The sequence below is a fragment of the Zophobas morio genome, unplaced genomic scaffold, assembly GCF_036711695.1.
Source record: "Zophobas morio isolate AGI-343-1 ecotype UQ-CSIRO unplaced genomic scaffold, CSIRO_AGI_Zmor_V1 ptg000004l, whole genome shotgun sequence".
Lineage (NCBI taxonomy): Eukaryota > Metazoa > Arthropoda > Insecta > Coleoptera > Tenebrionidae > Zophobas > Zophobas morio.
In genome coordinates this window covers 18707876-18727854 of record NW_026972109.1, presented here as the reverse complement: position 1 = coordinate 18727854, position 19979 = coordinate 18707876, and the positions used below count along the sequence as shown (strand labels likewise).

At 30.8% G+C, this 19979-nt stretch overlaps 1 protein-coding gene across 1 annotated transcript; it reads right to left on the bottom strand.

The window, feature by feature from the left end:
* Positions 1–5380: 5380 nt before the first annotated feature.
* LOC135135544 (thyrostimulin beta-5 subunit) lies at positions 5381–18889 on the bottom strand. Its single transcript, XM_064064630.1, has 3 exons — positions 18824–18889; positions 12972–13194; positions 5381–5963 (listed from the first exon to the last, which is right to left on the bottom strand). The coding sequence occupies exons 2-3, from the start codon at positions 13188–13190 to the stop codon at positions 5715–5717; spliced, it is 468 nt and encodes a 155-aa protein (XP_063920700.1). The 5' UTR covers positions 13191–13194; positions 18824–18889; the 3' UTR covers positions 5381–5714.
* Between the last annotated feature and the right edge of the window lie 1090 nt (positions 18890–19979).

The window sequence follows — 19979 nt, the reverse complement described above, 5'->3', positions numbered from 1 at the left end:
TCGAAAAATTGACGCATTGGAAAATTAGGAAATCGAAAAATGAAAAAATCGAGAAATCGAAAATTTTAAGAATCGGGAAATGGAAAGACTGAAGAAAAAAATCCCAAAACTGAAACATCGAAAAATCCATAAATCGAGAAATCGAAACATATAAAAATTTAAAAAATCGAAAAATTGAAAAATTATAAACCTGAAAAATCGGAAAAAACAAATCAAGAAGAAGAAAAACCAAAAAATCGAATAATCGAGAAATTACGGAATCGAAAATTCGAAAATTTTGAAACTTCAAAAATTGAAAAATCGTAAAACTGAAGCCTCGGAAAATTGAGAAATCGAAAAATGAAAAAATCGTGAAATCGAAAATTTTAAGAATCGGGAAATGGAAATACTGAAGAAAAGAATCCCAAAACTGAAACATCAAAAAAACCAGACGTCAAGAAGAAAAACCAAAAACTCGATTAATCGACAAATTAAGGAATCGAAAATTCCAAAATTTAGAAAGGTCAAAAATTGAAAAATTGAAAAATCGTAAAACTGAAGCCTCAAAAAAGTGAGAAATCGAAAAATTTAAAAATCAAAAAAACGAAAAAACGAGAAATCAAAAAATCAAAAAATGGGATTCGAAAAGTTGAAAAATCACAAACCTGATGAAAAATCCAAAAATCCTCAAATCGTCATAACGTTAAAATCCACAAATTCTCAAATCCTGAAGACACAAAAATTCCCAAATTCCAAAAGTTGATTAATCGGAGCAATAAGGATTTTGCAGTTAAGTTCCACCCCTTCGGTCTCACGACGAATAAAAAAATTCATCACAATTGAGATGGGGTGGGTGGGCGGGGCTTATATTTTGCCTTTTTTTAAATATACATAGCCATCGTTTCACAAGAAGACACTTAGAACATGGTTAAAATGGTAGATTTTTGCAAGCTATTTCCTTATACAATTTTTCCATTTTAAACGTGTTTTAAGTTTCATGTTGTGAAAAGAAGTCTGCAGATATTAACTATTTTGTTGACCATAGTAGCATTGCTTTAATGTTACACAATTTTTAAAAATCATTGGAACACCTGAAGGATGTGTTAGCAGAGGAATATGGAAAGAAAACATAAAAATTGAGCAGATAGACGGACAAGATAAACAGAGCGTACAGATTTTAAAATCTTTAGTTTTTTACAAAATATTTCTAGAGACTGTTAGAACTCTGGTTTCCCTTTAAATCAATTAAATCTTTCGTCTTTTGTGAAAGTTTTCCGCGGATCGGATAGACAGCCAGGAAGTCTGAAAGGAAGGACTGAACGGATAGATGAAAAATATATACTGGACAAACAGACTTAGAAGACAGACAGATAGACAACTCTGAAATCTTTCGCCTTTTAAATGAATATTTACTAAATAATATAAGGATCATTTAGAATTTAGATACTACTACATATTATTGTTGTCGTTGTTTTATTGATGTATTATTATCGACAAAACGTTTAGTTGACGCATTAAATGGAAATTTTAATAACTTAGGACAGTTTAAAAATTTGTATTCGTATGTGTGAAATTTTGAGGGACAACCACATAATATAAACTACAATTTCCCTCCAAAATTAATGGTTACTAATATTTTGTTGTCGTTTTGTTATTGTTTCTGTTTGTTATAATTGTTGTTAATGTTGCCGTTTATTATTATTCTTTCGAAATTTTGGAAATATATGTAGTTCCATTATCCAACCATAATCGCAAAACTTAAAAATGTCCAATTTCCGTCTGTCTGTCTGTCTTCTGTTTGTCATTTAGACACGTATTAGACAACTTGCTCGCGAAACTACTGAAGGGATTGTTTTAAACTATTAATTATACTTTAAGATGTCAAAACTCTAATCAAAATTTACGGTTTAATTTGCACCTAAGCGCACCAATATTTTTCATGTTGGGAGTTTCTTCATGAAGTGAAGCCGTTTAGTTTTTAATTTATTGTACCTTTTCTGAACCATTAGAAGCTACTACAATTATTATTTATTAATTTAGAATCATTAATAACAACTATTTTTACATAAAAGTCAGGAAAGTGGAGCATTACTGTCGAGAAGCCCTATTGAAATACGAGGTACTTCGTGCCGAGTATTTTAAGGCTCCGGGTTAAGTATGGACATTTTACTGACGAGTCATGTATTAAATTTTTTATCTACGACCATTAAATTATATGTTTATTATTCGCACGATTTCCATTCATTTATGGTAACTTTATTAAAATGAATAATTATGGCGCCTATGTACCAACTTATATGCATGCATGCATTATATATTGCCAATATTTCATTATCTATTTCCAATTCCATTATCTTTGAGTTTAAACAAAAATTATCGCCCTAACTAAAACAACAAACACTTGGCAGATCTCGTGGAAGAGTATTTTTAATTCGAGTAATATTGTTTTGACAACAGGTTAGTAACCAAAATAATAAAATTTATCATTTTCATTATGCTACAGAGATTTGTGAAATGGATGATCACAGTGAAAACGATGAAAATTTGGTGGAAAATTGCACACTTCCTGAAATAACAGAAATAGCCAAGACAGTTATATTAAATTTACTTCCTGAGAAGTCAAAGAAAAGCTATGAAATAGCTTGAAAAAATACAAACCCGAACAAGATAATCGATTACTTTACCGAACTAGCTCTTAAGTATAAATCAACAAGCTTGTGGACGATCTATTCTATGTTAAAAGCAACACTAAATATTCACCATAATATTAACATCGAAAATTAGTGTTTTTCCTGAAACGAAAGTTTGAAGGTTACACTAAAAAAGCTGCAGTTTTTACTCCGAATGAAGTTCGTGAATTCATTGTAAAGGACCGGATAATAAAATATCTTACAGCCAAGGTAAGAAACTTATAAGTGATTATGGAGATAACAATGCCTAATGTTTTTATAGGTTGCCTTCACTATGGGTATAATCGGTTGTTGTTAGGCCGAAATATTTGGGATGAGGTACAACGGGCATTATCAAGCTTTTGAAGACTGGTATAAACCTAAAATTGTTAACGGAATTAATGAAGACGTTCTTTTAGCTCACTTGGCAGAGGAAACTAAACATAATTATGTCTTCAACCCTTTGGAGTACCATCGTATTCGAAAAAATTCGGGCAAATGACATTGACAAGAAAGTCATATTTCCATTGCTTTTCATTTATCAGTACCTGATTTGCTCTTCTTGTCCGAAATTTTTGGAAGGGACTGTATTTATTCCATGTTTAAACCGACAATATTATTTTAAAAAACCAGCGATATTAGTAAATTTAATAAGCTTATTGCGTATTTAAAAAGACTAGCTGACGGATATCAAGTCAAAAATCAAGAGTTTTGTCACGCATTCAAATGGAAGGTTTCTTCGAGGCTCGAAATAAAAAAAAATTAATGTTAAATGTTAATAGATAAAAAAAATCAGGTCGTGATAATAATTATTATCTGTGTAGCAAGAGCGTGTCGGTGTAATGAACTAATAAGAATGTCCGTTGATGACGTTGAAGATAAAAATTCGGTGCTGATATACGAATACTGAGTCAAAAACTCATAAGCCACACGTTTCATTGTTGTTGGGAATGCGGGCAATGAGATTAATATCACGCCACATAGACGTTTGTTTCTGAACTAAAAAAATGGAAAGTGGGCGTGCATACTTTCGGAAAAATACGAAGTAAAATAGCTAGTAGTATCTTGACTTAGCCAGTTCTGCGGAATATACTGGACATTGTTTACTCCGTAGTTCTGCTGCTTTGTTGGTGGTGACATTACAAATCTAAAGAGACTTGGTGGACTGAAATCCTTTAGCGCCGCCGAGGGTTATATAGAAAATTCACTGGAAAATAAACTCGCGACTACTAAACAAATAGCGGAAGGGAAAGAAGAAACTGACAGTGAAATTAGGAAAGACGATATAGTTGCTGGGTCTTCGCAGTTTGACAGTTAGTGATGAAAATAATGGTGTTATGAAAGATAACAGTGCTTTGTCTGGGAGTAGCATACGCAATGTACAAAGTACAACTACTAATATTAATATTATTTAAATTAAATTTAAATAACGTTTAAATATTGTTACGATTATCGGTGATTAAAAATCGACGTGGGTAAACTCAACAATTTATTTCTTACTAACTCAAATTTACACTTGACTCAACTTCTCCCTTTGTACGGACTACACTTCCCATTTAAATACGCGGTTCTCCTAGAAACGCCTCCGTCAGCACTTCTAGACTTATCTGGAGCATGGCGTCGTACCGGAGCGGCGTATGGGTTTATTTCGTAGCAATATTTTCGTGCCTAGGCAGGGAACTGCAATTCGACGGAAAAGTGCTATTTTCATTCCGTTAAAAAAAAAATTAACAATTATTTTCAGTTAATTTTGAATTAATAATGTAAATAACGTCCGGCGTTGTGTCTGTTTTATATTCTTCATCGATTATTTCAGGGCAAGGTTATTTTGAATTAGAAATGGAATTAAAGCTGTATTTTTAATAATAAAGACAATATTTAGAAACATTACTTTTGACATGGACGCGGTATCGATTGTTCTTTCGAGAGGAGAGAAGTTATTAGAGTAAATGAATTTTTGACACCACATAGAAACAGGTTTATGTGTACATACATTGAACTAAAATTGTACCTGTAATAGAAACTTAAAAAAATAGAACGAAATTCAAAAACAAAAATTAGTGAAACGACGTTGCAGTAGTATTTATTATGAAATTACTATTTTGCTGACGAGCATTTTATGTCTCAGGATTACATAATTATTATTGCGGTAGTAAAATCTGTATGTACTTAATAAGTTAATTTCTAATTAGCAAATTATTTCATGTTTGTTTAAATGACTAATGCATATTTAACTTTTTATTTTTTGACATATTTGTCAAACTGCGAAAGGGTTTTACAACACCTGGATATTGTATTTTTGGTTCTTAAATTTTTTAACACGTAGTATTTTGTTTATTTTTGAAGAACAATGTCGTCGTTAGTTAGAATAAATAACAGTTCAGTAAATATTTTAAAATACGAATATTTTAGGGATTTGTTGACCATTATACCGACGGAAAATACATATTGAATATAAAGAATTTGACTTTATTATGCCGAAATGATGTATATATGTGCTTATGAAATTGTAATACATATTATAGCGTATTTGTTTCAACTAGAAAGTTGAGGGCGCTGTCTGAAAAAAGTATCACTTACCTTTTACAATTATCCCTTTTTACATTTGCTCACAAAATTATTTTTAACTTGACGATTTTTTTTTGTTTGTTTTTCTAGGGCATAGTGTGATAACAACGTTAAAAATAAATTAAAAACAAATTAAAGCAGTTGCTCATGAAATACTTGAAATAATTTATTATAGCAGAAATATTACATAAATTACAATATAATACTGGCTATCAAGACACGACACATGTGAACACGAAGAATGTACATTATAAACATTTCCCCTACAAACAAATAAACAAAATATAATCATCTGTATGAACCCATTACAAAAATATAGACTTATCTGTTCAGTATCATTTCAGTCAACTTAACATACAAGCCGTCAAATTAATAGCGCGGTTGTTAAAAAAAAAACTATGTCCAGCCACCGAAATAATACCTTATCAAAACACAAAAAAACCTTCAACTCAACATAACTATTTTTGACGCCTTGTATATTAATTACACCGCTTGGAATTAATTAATTCTGAACCCAAGAGAAGCCGGATGAGAACGTTGCGGTCTATATCTTAAACCCTCACAACTGGTGTCAGACGAAGAACATTGTTGGCATTTACATCCTGCAGCTTCCAAATATTCGTATCTGGCAGCCGAAGGATTAGCGCCTTCTTCGCAGTGTCGCAACTTAACAACCGAACGATTGCGTCCGTAATGGACGCAGACGGGATGGTTGGATTTTTTGTACGGGAACCTCCAGTCGGATATCTGGAACGATAAAACAACCTCACTGAAATGATAAAGTTTAATCAACGGTTCTTCCCAGTTTGAAAACAATCTTTCTAATGAAACCGCCGCTTGCATTTACGGTAGAGTGGACGCTGGTTTGTTGAAACTGGAAACGGGTTATTGTTATTTTTATGGCAAAGAGGAGTTTGTTTAGAGGAATTAAATTCCGATTTTTGTAATAGTGCCGGATGTGTTATAGAACAGAAAAAAAGTAGCGAGCTGATTAGATTATGCTTGAATGGATTTAGAACTGTTTGGGAGATACTTGCTAATTTAAGTAGAACCCGCGCAGCGAGTGAGACGTTATGTACAATATCGTATTGCAGTAAAAAATGTTTGTTTATTTTTGGTTAATTCGCAATTGTTAATAATAACGTATTTTTTGCTTCAACACTTCATAGCCTCTAAAATATGAAAAAGTAAGTCTTCCCTTTCTACCTGTTTGTTGTTTGTCCTCCATTGGCGATTTTAAACAGATAATTTTCAAAACTAATAAAAAAATGTATATGTTTATAGACCACTCTTCAAAGATAAAAATTGTATCATCTTTTGAGTGGCATATATTAAAATTATTTTTAACATATATACTTACTAAACATACAACTCACTTTTTGTTTTCAATGGAACATCATAGATATTATTCCCACCTTTTTATAGGCTTTATCATCATAGTTTATTTTTGAAATACCAATACGATGTTTACACGTCTTCCAGTTTTTTAAATACTTTTACCAATAGAGGAATCCACAGAAAAAATCGTTATGGGGTTATCAATAAAATCGAGTGTTAATATACAGAGTGTTTATAAAAAATTCTAAAATACAATTTTCAAGTATCGATATTTAAATTTTTTCAGGTAACTATCCTAGTGCATTGCATTATAATTTTTATTTTCTTTCTTTTTTTGAGTATTTATATGTATATTTAAAATTGATAGGTTCTGATATTTTTCACCTTTTTGAAAGACCCATTGACATATCAAAAGAATGAGAATAAAAACCGAGTAAAATGCAGTGATAAAATACAGGATGTTCTACTTGAAAAAATGGAACATAAATATTTGAAAATTGTAACATTTTCGATTTAGAGATTCAACAAGACATAAAAATCTTCCCTCTTTTTGTTCTTTTTCTCTCTCTAACAAACAATAATAACCCGATTGACACCTTGTATTTGAATATATTGTCGATGGCGATTCTCCTATTCGTAAAAATTGTTCTTTTTCCATTCAGTCTTATTTTTTGACGGTATAATTTCTAATACACAACCCGGACAATGGCAGTACAACATTTTCCTCAGTACTCCCTACTGATTGTATCTCTACCAACGTTATATAGTCATTTTCGTGTTTCGTGTACTTCACAAAAATGTGTGTTTGTAGTGTATTCACTTTTATTGCCTAATCTGGGTATATTAAAATTTTATTTTGGGAAGATCACAACAAAGCGATCACCTTTTTTTATCAACCCTTGTAGTGGTAAAAAAATTAATAAGTCTGGAATAACGTGGGAACGGCGCCTTCAAAATTCCAAAAATAAACTAGGCTCGATTAAAAAAAAAAAAGCAAATTGTATGTTTTGGCTTATAAACAAAACTCTGTATAGTAATAAATAACCTTATTGTATGTTACTCAAAACACCAAACAGCTTTGTTTTTTATTTTTTTTATGTCTTCAATATTTAAGAATAAATGGAGAAGTGCGTTTAGTAACCCACTCTGTATATTCAGAACATTGTATAGATGATAAAACAATTACAAAATTTGCTTCATCATCCACATTATGACGATATTTCATAATTAAAATGTGCAAAATAATGTTGCTGCACTTGTAGATTAAAAATCGATCTCTATTTTTAAGTTTATGTCTACAGGCTGACGAAAAAATGACGTATAAGTTCTGAAAAACTCTAAAAAAAATTTTCGTAATTCTAATTTGTTTTAATAAATTGCGTGTCTAATAAACAAAATAGACTATGACCCACAACGTCATTTCTGACTGTTGACGGATGTCATATTTGACAATTTTGAAGTTTATTATTTTCAAAAATTTGCTTCACGGATTTTTTTGAACAATTTGTTTCTAGCTCTTTAGAGCATTTTTAACAACGTAAGTAATCATCAAGCTTATACGTCATTTTTTCATCACCCTGTATAGGTTTTGGTAAAAAATCTAAGTTGTACAATATAATTTTACAATTTGATTTAGAGATTATGAAACTAATTGCCTGAAATTTCTGAACATTTTAAGGGTATCGTGAACATGGTAAATTGTTAAGCAAAATTCCCTTCACAACCTGATGACGCATTTTCAACATTTTGTTAAGTCAATCTCGCTTGTGCTCATTTTAAATTATAGAAAAACGTTAAATTTTTTTTTTGTTTATTTTTATTTTTACTTTCCGAGCGTAAGCAAAGTAGGTATTGTAATCGAGTCCGTCGGCCGACTCTCTACTTTTACGTTTTCTCGATCTTTCATGGCCCCTAGAACACGAAGAAATAGGTCTCCCATTTCCGTCTGTCTGTCCGTCTCTCCGTCTGTCCGTCTGTCCGTCTGTCCGTCTGTCTGCCGTTCCGGATTTTTATTAGATAGATAATCTCCGAAAGTACTGGACCGATTGTTGTGAAATTTTGTACTTATATTAGAAATATCATGTAAATGGTAAAACGCTAACCAAAATTTGTCTAATCATCCCCACCACTAATGCGATGACGTCATTTCAAAATTGTACATATTAATGGGTTTTAAATTATATAAAATAACATAGTCCTACACATGGAGTTTATGACTCCGAATTGAGTTTTTACCCGAAACGTCCAGATTTTTGGAAAAAAAAACAAAATTATGAAACAACATTTTGCAATTTAATTTTGAATCTGCAAAACGGAATACTTTGAAATCTTGCAGATGGTTTACAGTTATGATAAATATGATACATTTGTAATCAAAATATATTCACTTATCCCCTCAAAAAAATTGATGACGTCAGCTCAAAAGTTTGCCGAATAAATCCTATCCTAATGTGCAAAATATGATGAGTCTGTAGTCGTGATTTATCATTTCATTCATAGGGTGACTCAAAAAAATTAATTAATGCGTGAAATTGTTTTATTGATTTAATCAGGAACTACTAAACCGAATGCTTTGAAATCTTGGAGATGTTTTACATTTATAAGCATTGTATAATTTTGATCAAAATGTATTTGCTCATCCCCCCTAAAAATTTGATGACGCCGCAGCAAAATTTTGCTGAAAAAATGTGTAAAGAATGATGAGTCTATACTTGTATCACTGCATTAATATTTTTTAGATTTGCTTATACGGGGTGTCTGAAAAAAATTAATGACTGAGTCCATTAATTTTACTGATTAAATCAAGAATTGCAAAACTGGATACTTTGAAATCTTGCAGACGTATCTGTCTTAAATTACAAGTACCATGCAGGGTGTGCCTGTTATCTGTTCACGTCTGACAATTTTTGCATAGGCTACATATTATACACCCCAGAGACGACCTCGTCCAATTTACTTTTTTATTAATAAGCAATCATAGCAATCACAAAAAAAATTACAAAGATCTCAATGCCAAATAACGACAAAATTGAAAAAATTAATACTTAATTTATTTTAAAATGCCCCACTACAAAAATGTAATGCGAAAAAAAACATAACAACATGTAGTCGTCACCTTTCGGACAGCGAGGGAAGTACTGTCTAAACTCTTTAGATCAATTTTTTAGAACTGTTTGTAAGAAATGTTTTAAGAAATTAGTTAATTATTTATTACTGATTTATTGATTTATTTAATTTTCCCAAAAATTGGGAAAATTAAATGACTGGTACTTCCTTGAAAATGCAAGGGTTATTTATTTTACAATATGTCCTTATATATTGTATATGCAGGGTGTTCAAAAAATTGTGCACCAACTTCAAGATACGTTGTTTAGGACAGTTTATGGAGCAGAGAAAAAATAATTGAAGTTAAGTTAATTTTTAAAATTTCAATGCAACGTTGCCACGTTATTCCAAGTTTATTGAAATTTTTTCCAATGAAAGGGTTCACAAAAAAATCACAATAGGGTTATTTTTAAAACCTGTGTTACACCATTTTGTGGAGAGACAAAGAAATGTTGTGGTATAAATGAGATTAAATTTTCATATACAAAGTGTTTATAAAAATTTTTTTTAATTATTACAATTTTCAAATATCGATATATCAGTTCTTTCAAAGAGAACACCCTATATTTTATTCTTTCATCTTATACTAATTTTTGCTGTTTCTTTTTCGTTGAGTTTTTCTATAATTCAAGTTGATAGTTACTGCGATTTTTTACTTTTTTAAGAGACACATCGACTTGTTAAAATAATGAGGACAAAAAAATAAATGAAATATCGATATTTGAAAATTGTAAAGTTTAAAAATTTTTATAAACACTGTGTATATTAAAATTTGATTTAGTTGATATGACGACAAAGCGCGTACTTTATTTATTCTTCCACAAAATACTGTAAGACAGACTTATTTGTAAAGACACAGTGGGTGTTTCATTAAAAAGACACTAGTTGTGTGTTACCCCTTAAAAACACTCTATATAGTTAAAAATAATTTTAGAACGTATCCTCGTGGAACTGTACAGCTTCGATCTTAGAGTTTTTTTGTCTAATAATAATTAATGAGATATCGAAGACCGTGCGCTTAGTGACTTACCCTGTAATTTACATGAGGAAAAAAAATGTGATTTTTTTAAAACAGGCCAAAATATTTTAGAAGTGTAAATAAGTATATATAAATAGATCACAAAAATTAAGTTTTTTTTAATTAAATTATTTATCTGGAAAAAATTGATTTATTTAAAAAAATCTGCAATATTTAAAAATATTTTGTAGGTGAAATACTAGCCAAAGTCTAGCCAAATTTTTTATTTCTTTGACTTTTTTTCTGTAAAATAATAAAACAAATTTCTCTTGTTAATTCAATCGGGTATACTGCAGCAAAAAATTTCATAATCAAATTCTACTCGTATATCTGGAAATTTTGACCTTGTTAACTGAGTGTACTTTAGTGGTGTTTCAAATCTGTAACGTTATAATTCCATTTTTTTGAGGATTTTATTATTACATTAATACCAAGAGAGCAGTAAAAAACGAAAAAGATGAACGTGGATTTTTTAAAGTTTGTCTAGGATCGTTGCATTTTCAACATGAACGTTCAGAATGACGGTAATCTGACAACAATCTATCAAAGACAAATCTTCAAAAATTCATTCCTACTTTGGTCGTTTTTTTATTGCTTTCTCAGTAATATCGATTTTTTTTGGCGCTGAAAAATGTACAGCGTCTTTACCAGATAATATTTGAGTTATTGTTCGGAAGAAATTTTAGTGGAATAGTAAAATAACCAACGTATCACATTATGGTATTAAATTCAAAACTAAAATAAATCTTCTAATACAAGCCATTAAGTCTTTTCTCAGCAAACAGCGTTTTTGTCTTTTAAAAGTATTCTATTTTAATCACATTCGAAGTTGGTAGTAGGGTGATAATGCACCATGGTCCAGATAACACAATTCAGTTGTTGTAAATGCAAACCCGTGTCCCCTACAAGTCAATTTCCATTTATGGTGAAGAGATAAAATTGAGTTAATCGACTTCACGGGAAAAAATTCATTTTTGCATCGAGAAACAAAAAATTCCGCTTTCATCGAAACACGGGATTATTCCTAAATTGAAACTTTTCTATTATGGAATCGCTAATGAAAGTGGACGTAATTACTCATTACTCAGTTGTTCATTAACAAGACTAATCACTGATCCCCGCCACTGTTTAGGCATCTTCATTCATAAATTTCCCTGCCTTGCCACATCACGCACAATTCTGTTATTCTTTTGTGACCCACATTTATCATGATGTGGACGCTTAAGGGATTTGCTCAGTAATTGCGATTTTCCAATTCCGCGGACGGAGAGATTAACGAAAATTTTTTTAAAATGCATTCATTAAGGTTGTTATGGTGGATGTGGGAACCACATAATGTATGTTTATGTTAGATGTGTTTCAGATTAATGGACGCAGTTATATTGCGAAATGTCGGTTAGATTTTATGAGCGGCGGAATGGGTTGTTAAAAAGCGCAAATGGAGCGATGGCGTTAAATCAAAACAATAATTAAACAATTTGAAGGCGTTTTATTGCGTCATAATTCCCACCTAAAAATTTCGGTAAAAAACGTGTTGTCGTCGGGCTTTTAAGGGCTTTTGTGTCTAGTTTGTGTCGCTGGCGGGGGCGGATTGTCTCAGCTGGCTCTTGTAACACTATGCATTATTGCGGCTAGAAGCACTAAATGTTTTACAGATTGAAATGTGCTTTAAAATGTAATTTACAAAGCTTTGTGGCTTTATCAAGGTCAAAATGTCAAAGTTGTAATAGATATGTTAAACAAAAGCACAAACTAAATAACAATTTTTACTAGAATAAAACATTAGTTAATACACACACTGCAACACTTTGAAATCCGAAACTGTCTTTTAAATAATAAGCAAATCTATGCGACAATACAGGCATGTGATCACCTACATGTTAGGGCTATTTATTATGAATTTCTGGAAATTTTGAAAACATTAGACATTAAAATTTTGACTTTTTTCTTCTTGGCTAGTAATTATGGAAGATACTTGACATCAAAATCTCGATCCCTAGACAAAAACTCCAGCAACCAGCTCTAAATTATGGAATTATGTTTCCAATTTCTCGGAATCCACAACTGCCCACCAGCTTAACGGAATCTTATCCTTTGTGCCACATCTGCCCAATCCGAAAATTCTCTTTGTGCCCCAAATTGGTTCCGGACATTCTTATACCTGTCCATTTCCACATTCATAAATTGCATTTTCGTGCGTCACCGGGAATACATTCATCACGTCTCAAAAAAAGCCACAGCGCCAATTAAAACACCAACAAATCAAAACGATATTAAATCGAAAAAATCCATACCTCGTTCGAATCACAGCGTCCCCAACAGGCCATCACCGATAGGGTGTCCCAGCACTGTTTGCCGCTTTCGTCGGTTTGCGTCACTCTGAACGTGTACATTCTTCGGTGGCACTCGATGGTGGCTGAGACGTCCAGGGGTTCGAGACCGGCTTCTATGATGCTCTGGCAACTTACCAGAGCGCTCAAACCCACCAAAATCCACACTTGCACGCTGAACATGATCCTTGAAGGAAGCTTTGATGTATTAATAATGTCGAGGGAAGGCGATGTTAAAAGCGGGGAAAAAGTTGGAAAGCCTCTGGTGTAATTGTGTAAAAATTTTAATTAGGTGTAGTCCTAGAGGTAGGTAATTTTGTTTAGTTTCGGGTTTTTGATGGAATATTTACAGATTGCTGTGTGGTTTCAGGGGTTTTTAATTAAGTGCGATGGAAGAGTGGATGATGAGTATGGATATATTGCATTTTTAATCTTACATAATAGGAACAAGGGAGGTATAATGCAGTTTATTTTAAATGCACCTTTTTCATGGAATTTTTATTTATATCATAATCGCTGCCTTCATTAAGATGTATTAATTTAACTTTTATTTTAATTAACTTTTAAATGACGAACACATACAACGTCAGCAGCCTTAAAGTTTAGTTTCGTTTTTATAAATTCAAATTCTTTTTTTTTTATTATTTGAATTTAGATTTGGCCCCATCTTACTTTTAGTTCAGTGGGATCGAGCTTTTTGTGTTATCTTAAAAAAATAATAAATAATGTATTTTATTTGTATTTCAAAGACATAGTGTGGGTCTAAGAATAGAGCGTCCAGTTTCCGAACAAAAAATAAAGTGGTAATTTTAGGTCTATAAAAGAATATTAAGCAGGGCAGTGCTCTTTGACTTTTGTTTCCGTTTCAAAACAGGCGCTGTAATGATCAGACTAAGGTACATAGTAATTTAAAATATATTATTTTCTCAGCAACATAGTAAGAAGAAATTTTGGGAAAATATCACATTATTTTTAACAACTAATTTCTATAGCTGTTTCAACTTTCTACTGTAACATTATCCACAAGGTAGCATATTCTTTATTCTATTTTACTTCAGAAGCAATAACTTTGCTTACGATTAAAGACGCCAAAATAAAATCTGAGTCTAACATTACTACACATATCATGCTATACTTTTGCCATTTGTTTTTGATGTTACCCTTGCCTTTTATATTTTCTCCACATTTCATAGCTCCTAGAATATGAAAGTATAGGTTTTCTGTTTCCGTCTGTCGTGTATTGCCAATTTTGTTAGACAACTAATTAAACTATTAAACTGAGAAAATTTTTATGTATGTATTTTAAGAATATCATGTAGATTGTAAAACTCTAATATTGCCACTAAATTTGACCATGTCTTGTCAAAATTAAAATGTGCAGTCACCTATAATTTATTAATCCATCCCCAATTTTATCTTTATGAAAATTTTTGGAAAATAAAATCAAAATTGTACACAAAATATACATTGTTGTCCTGTTTTTTAAGGACGATACACTGAAATTACCGTCAGCTATACAGAGTATTCTTTTTTTAAGGCGTAACATATAACTTATTTTTTTCAAAGGGAGTACACTATATTTTTATATATTTTAAATGACTTCTTTTTAGGCTTTATAATCAAAATTTATTCTTGAAATTCCATTGCGACGTTGGCATGTAATTCTAATTTTCTTGAAATTTTATAGCTATCGAATAGTTAAAAAAAATCGCAATAGGGTTGTTTTAAAAAACTGTGATACAATATTTTGTGGAGACATAAATAGGCATATATGCTTTGGTTCAAACAAAATTGAGTCGTATTGGTGTTTATGGAAAAAAACATTATTACTGTATTATGTTAATTAATTCTGTTTTTTTTTCTCTTTTTTTTTGTTAAGTATTATTTAATTTAAATTGTTAGTTAATGCGATTTAGTACTTTTTTAAGAGACCCACTGACACATATAAAGAAAAACTGCGAAAAATAGAGTAAGATGCAGTAATACACTGTTTGACAAAACTGAAATATAGATTTTTGAAAAGTGTAAGGTTTAGATTTTTTATAAACACCTTGTATGTTAAAATTTTATTTAATGATGGTCACAATAAAGCTTGTAGCTCGCATACGAATTTCAAAATAAACAGTGGTTATAAAACCTGGGGAGAAGCTAATGAAAATGTTTAAAACATATAGGGTGTTCTAATGAAAAAACTGAGTTATGTGCTCAAAAAAACACTCTGTATAGCCGAAAATCACTTTGATATAATTTAGCATAATTATTATATTAAAAGTTTACAACTTTAATTTTCATTTTTTTTTTCTATTTTTACTAATAATAAATAAAACTGCACTCTTAGTGATTCACCTCTTGTATATTCTTTATAAATATTCGTATACGTATATTATATGTTCTGTGTTAATGACTGTAGATCTTTTGTTTCATATCCTAAATTGGGATAGATTTTTATCAAAATATGCGTTTTAAAACATAACTTTACGAAAAAATTTATGAATTACGAAAAAAATATCTGTGGTACTGAAAATAGCTATTTATGCAATAAGATAGGAAAAGTGACAGTTTTCCACATTCTAGACACGAGATTTTTGATCGAAACGAAGTCGAGCAGATATTAATTTGTCACACTGTTAAAGAACTAACATAAAATTTTCAGTAGAATAAGGAATGTGAAAAACGGCGAAATATACTTAATTGAAATACAATTTGAAGAATTTTAAAATTTTGAAAAAAAAAAAAATTAAACACCAGTAAATATAGAATAACGATGTCAAATTGTTCAGAGCTTACACATTTATCACCTCTTCAGAAATTTGAAATTTTTATTTCCCTAGCGTTAGCTAAGGAAGTATTGTAATCCACCCATAAGACGACTGGCTACTTTCATGTTTTCTCTCTGTTTCATGACCTTTATAGTACGAAAAATAGAATTCCCGTTTTCGTCTATCTATCTGTCTGTCTGCCCACCGTCTGTGGTATGTGTCAAATATAATCAGACGGATGATCTCTGAACGAATTGTTGTCAAATTTTATACTAATTTTGGGAATATCGTGTAGAACGTAAAACGTTAGTAAATGGTATTTAAATTTTATAAAATAAGATACTCTTGTACTTGTGGTTTATGAATCCATATTATGTTTTTAAAATTAAAAAAAAATCAAAACCGTTAAATAATTTTGCAAACATTTTGAACAAATTATTTATGAAATATACATAAAAAAACAATCATCATTAATTAAAAAAAGTTTATCGCTTCGTCACTAAATTAATAGTATTTATAAATAAATCAGTATATGTCGTATAAAAAATATTTAAAATCTAAAAACTAAACACGCAGAGCATAATCAGACTTTCTTTTATGAAAACAGGTAACCGTAACATTTTGTTTTGTTAATTTATAGTTAATTTCATATTTTGACATTTGACAAGCAAATAAAAATATATATATTTAAGTTGTTAAATTTATCTTTTGTCGTTCGAAAGAACTAATAATAGTAAATTATGATCACGGTAAATATTTCAGAAGAGAATCTGACCCAGTTGTTTTCAGCAAGACAAAAAATACCTATCAAAATACCTGATATGAAAAATGACCCTAAGCATTAATATTTGTGTACACTTCGTTACAAAAGAAAATTTTGAATTAAAAAGTGGGGCTTATAACAACTCGTAAAAAAATTAATGTTTCAAGAAAAAAAATTGAATTTTACAGGACCTCTGGTCGTAAGATTTTTATGAAATGACATTCATTTTGTATTGTTAAATTTTCTGTAATATTTCGATCCTTTTGAAGTTTGCATACATTCTCAAATGTATTGTCACTCGTCAAGGATTCACTTGTCACATCAAGAATTTGTAATTATTTCACTGGTCAAATTCACTTGCGTCATTCTAATAAAATCGCCAGAAGGTAACAGAAAAACGAAAACTAGAAACTGGCACTATTGTATCCTGCAGGATATTAAACAGCAAATTAAACGTTTAATTAAACGTTCAACGCATGACTCCACAGATAAGTCCAGACTACAGTAATTATGAGTGAGTTTAAACGAATGTAGAGCTTTTACCAAATTATAGGCGATTTTAATTCACTGTTTAACTCGATAATAAGAAGGGCGAAAATAAAAATCATCAATGATGATCTATGTAGGTATACCATTCTAGTTGAGAACCACTTTTTCCATATTTCACATTTTGTAAAATAATTTGAAAGTATATAATTGACTTTTTATGAATGACAGTATATTACAATTTAATACCAATGTCTACTTCTTGTAAAATTTTCCGAAAATTAGATGAACCTTTGTTGAGATTAAACAAACTGACTCAAACTTTTTTGAAACAGCAAAAAATAAAAGTACGTTAATTAAATCAACTAATACCGTCTGCGAAGGCGTATTTTTTAATAAACATATATTCAGTAATTTTTTCAGCTCAAATTAACGTCTGTTGTCGAAGGGTGTCGCGTTGCATGTTTTAAGCCAGACTTTCTTAATGAAATTTTGAGGTGATCGTTATTTTAAAATGGCAAAAAAAGAAATTTGCTTGATAAACTAAAGAAAAGTAAACCTAAAACTTTAAAATAGTCAATTTTGTATTTTGGAGATTACAACAACACAGAACAAATTTCCAAGATAAATGACAGCTGGACAGAGGAAATCTACATTTACCTATTCTTCGAGTTTCAAAAGGCTAATAAAACATTAAACATACATTTGTCAAATATCCTTACTGCAATCCTTAAATTAGAATTTAATTTTATGTGAATATTCACTGCGTTGGGAAATAAATACAAACACTACTGATAAATATCAAGAGAAAAATGTAAAAACTGTACTTTGAACAAAATAATGCACCAAAATAGAAACATTTTTTAATAAAATATTGCGCCTTTGAGTACTCAAAATTATTTTTATATTTTACGTTCAAAATTCCACGTGAATGTACTGACATAAAACTGGACATCCATATATAACAAGGAAAAAGATTTAATATTACGACTTTCAGCATGCATTTTCACAAGAAAGGGCTACAAACCAGCTGATTTTATGTCTAAATTGCTATCCAAAAATATATTCTTTATAATGCTTGTTCAGAAAATGCTATACTCGAGGATGATGCAACATCTTTACGAGATATCTGTTACGATATAAAGTCGAAGGTTATTTTTGTCATATTTGACTGCTAAATTTCTACTCCAAGCGATAACACTTTCCCAGAAACGTCGCGATTACCACAAATCACACCATTTTAAATTACGCGTTGAATATTGGTGGAGGCGCCGGGAAAATTAAATCGCACAAAAATACATTTCACGGGATTGCACAAATTGCGATTGTTTTAATTGTAGTTTTTAAATTAAAAAGATCTATTTGTAGGTAGCATCTTTTGAAAATGTTCTTGCAACTACTAATAACTAATTAACCTAAGCGCTCTCTTAACATCGACTATCTTGTCGGTCTTTTCGAAACATACCCACATTCATCCCAAATTAATTCAACTCCTTTTGTCTCCCGCTTTGTTAAAAACTCAAGACCTAACAAAATATTTCTTGCGGAAAACAAAAGAAAATAAAACCGACCACGCACGATTATCTGTTAACTACAAACAACCAAATAGTTGTTTTTAGAAAACTAATGGACCTTGATGTGTTATTTTATTAGTGATAAAATTAATGGTGCGCCTCCCATGGTTCATAAACAATTAAAATCCCCGAACAAAAATAAATTTTTGGGCAGAATAATTTTGAAACAGAGGCAATACCACAATTAACACAAGCAAAGCGGCATGCTGCAAGCAAAAATCACGTTGAACTCACCTGTTGTTGTCAGTAAAAGAGGTGGGTTCTTCTAAGGGTGACAGTGAGACAACTTTCTGATTAATAAAAGTTGTGTACCGCGCTCATTATACACCGGAGGGCGTGTTTTCGAAAGCGCAAGCGCTTCAGGTGTGAAAAATTTATTGCTTTTCTTTACAATCTCGACGAAAACTAAAAATAACAGGCGCTTTCGAATAAGAATGAGTGTTTAATTAAAAAGTACTTTGCAAGTCATAATGATTGCTTGCTTACAGACGATTACGTGCTGATCGGAAATTAATGCAAAAATTCTGGAGTTTTCATGGACTGTGAAGCGGTTGCAGTGTTTTTTACGAGACGGAGATGTCAACGTTGATTATTTTGTTGTATTTTTAATTAGATAAATTTAGTTTATTGTGGCATTGTTCTAGCGAACAAGTTGGAAACAATTTTGTTCCAGTTCAACGGTATTTAGATCTTTATACTATCGTGAAATTTAACCTACCCTTTAATGTTAAGCCTTTGAGTTTTAATGAGACGTAGCTTTACTGTAGGTGGATTTAAAATTTTTACCACAAGTAGCCACGCGTTAATATGTGATTAAATACTTTCTAATAAATTTTGGCTATTTTGTAAAATTAATTAATGTTTTTGTTGTTCTATATATGACTTGAAATAAATTGCCGAAATATAATTAAGTCTCCAGCTTTTATTCACGCTGAAACAGTTATAAAATGTCACTTTTTGTTCTTTTGAATGTATTATACTTTTGTCACCTGCAGAACGTTGGAGTTTTACAGTTTTATTTTGGTGAAGACTTATTCCGGTAAAGTGTTCCGAAACAGTTAACTGACATGAATATGTTAGCAGCTTTGACTTTAAAAAGAGGAAAAACGAGAATCTCTGTCAGTTGTGTATTCTCATAAAGAGAAAAGTTAAATTTTAATAAATTAGGACAGAACCAGACATCAAAGAGCAATGTTTTATTTAAATGTATATATTTTTGTTTAGGTACTAATATCTGAGTGGCTTCATACACAAATCCACTATTGCAATGCATACACACATCCTACGTTTGTAATTATAAAAATTACTTAAGCGTTATAATTCGGAATGTTTAAAATTATTCTTTTTCTAGAAATCGTATTAAAAATAATGAATTACAACAGTTTTCAAA